Source organism: Ceratosolen solmsi, unplaced genomic scaffold (assembly GCF_000503995.2).
Source record: "Ceratosolen solmsi marchali unplaced genomic scaffold, CerSol_1.0 scaffold61, whole genome shotgun sequence".
NCBI lineage: Eukaryota > Metazoa > Arthropoda > Insecta > Hymenoptera > Agaonidae > Ceratosolen > Ceratosolen solmsi.
In genome coordinates, this window is record NW_011948435.1 from 3,162,657 (window position 1) to 3,163,561 (window position 905).

Consider the following 905-nt stretch of genomic DNA (forward strand, 5'->3'; position numbering starts at 1 on the left):
GGGAAGAGGTGGAGGAGGATAATGGTACACGCAGCGGCAAAGGCGCATATGGATACGGGGATGGAGTAGTAGTGGTCGTGGATCCGCATCCATGGCATAATTTCCAAACAAAAGCCAGAGCGCGCGGCAATAGGCGTCCACACAGCTCACCGGATTGTTCGACGTTGTCATGAAGATCCTTGTTGTCGATAACGACGGTGCTGTATCCGTAATAAGCAGCGTGCACGGACTCCCTGTATTTGGCGCTGGCTGACTCGTGGAAAGGCTCCTGGTAATCGTCGAGCCTCACGTCGCCGAGGAGCCGGTCGTTCAGCTCCCGGGGCAGGGTCGTGAGTTTGGCGCCGGCGTACCTGTCGTCCATGTCGTCGACCCGGTAGGTCATGAGCGAGGGATCCTTCTCGGCTGTGCCGTAGGCGGACTCGTTGGCGAGGTGCTGGTGGGCTCCGGCCGGTATAGCTGACTTGGTGCCGAGGGGGCTGGCAAAGTTTTTGCGCTGCCGGTGCCTCGAGACGATTAGAAAGATGGCGACAGCGAGGAGGAGAATCACCGCCGTCAGCACGCCGATTATCACGGCCATGTAGGTCGGGTCGTCCTGCTTGGCGGTCGAAACCGGGACCTCGGCCTCGTGCCGTGGCGTCTCGCGCGAGGAGCCACGGTCGCGCGGACGCGGCGCCTCCGTCGATGGCGGCGTCTCCGGTGTGAAGTTGCCGTGAGCTACATCTGCAAGAGGAAATACGAGGGCTCGTGAAGAGGCTGCGGTCGCGGGGGCGGTGGTCCTTGGGAGGGGGGGGGGCACTGACAATTTCGATCGGGGTGCGCACTTGTGCAAAGGAAATTAAAATAACGTACAAAGGTGTAAAAATTTTGAGGAACAACCGATTTACTTTAACGCTTTAACGTCCGGT

At 59.4% G+C, this 905-nt stretch overlaps 1 protein-coding gene across 1 annotated transcript in view; it reads right to left on the reverse strand.

Moving 5' to 3' along the window:
* Nucleotides 1-905, reverse strand: part of LOC105364964 (discoidin domain-containing receptor 2) — a 231,685-nt gene that overhangs the window by 938 nt on the left and 229,842 nt on the right. The window contains exon 8 of the mRNA XM_011503010.1: nucleotides 151-720. Within this exon, the coding sequence (XP_011501312.1) occupies nucleotides 151-720 (570 nt within the window). The remainder of the gene's footprint in view (nucleotides 1-150; nucleotides 721-905) is intronic.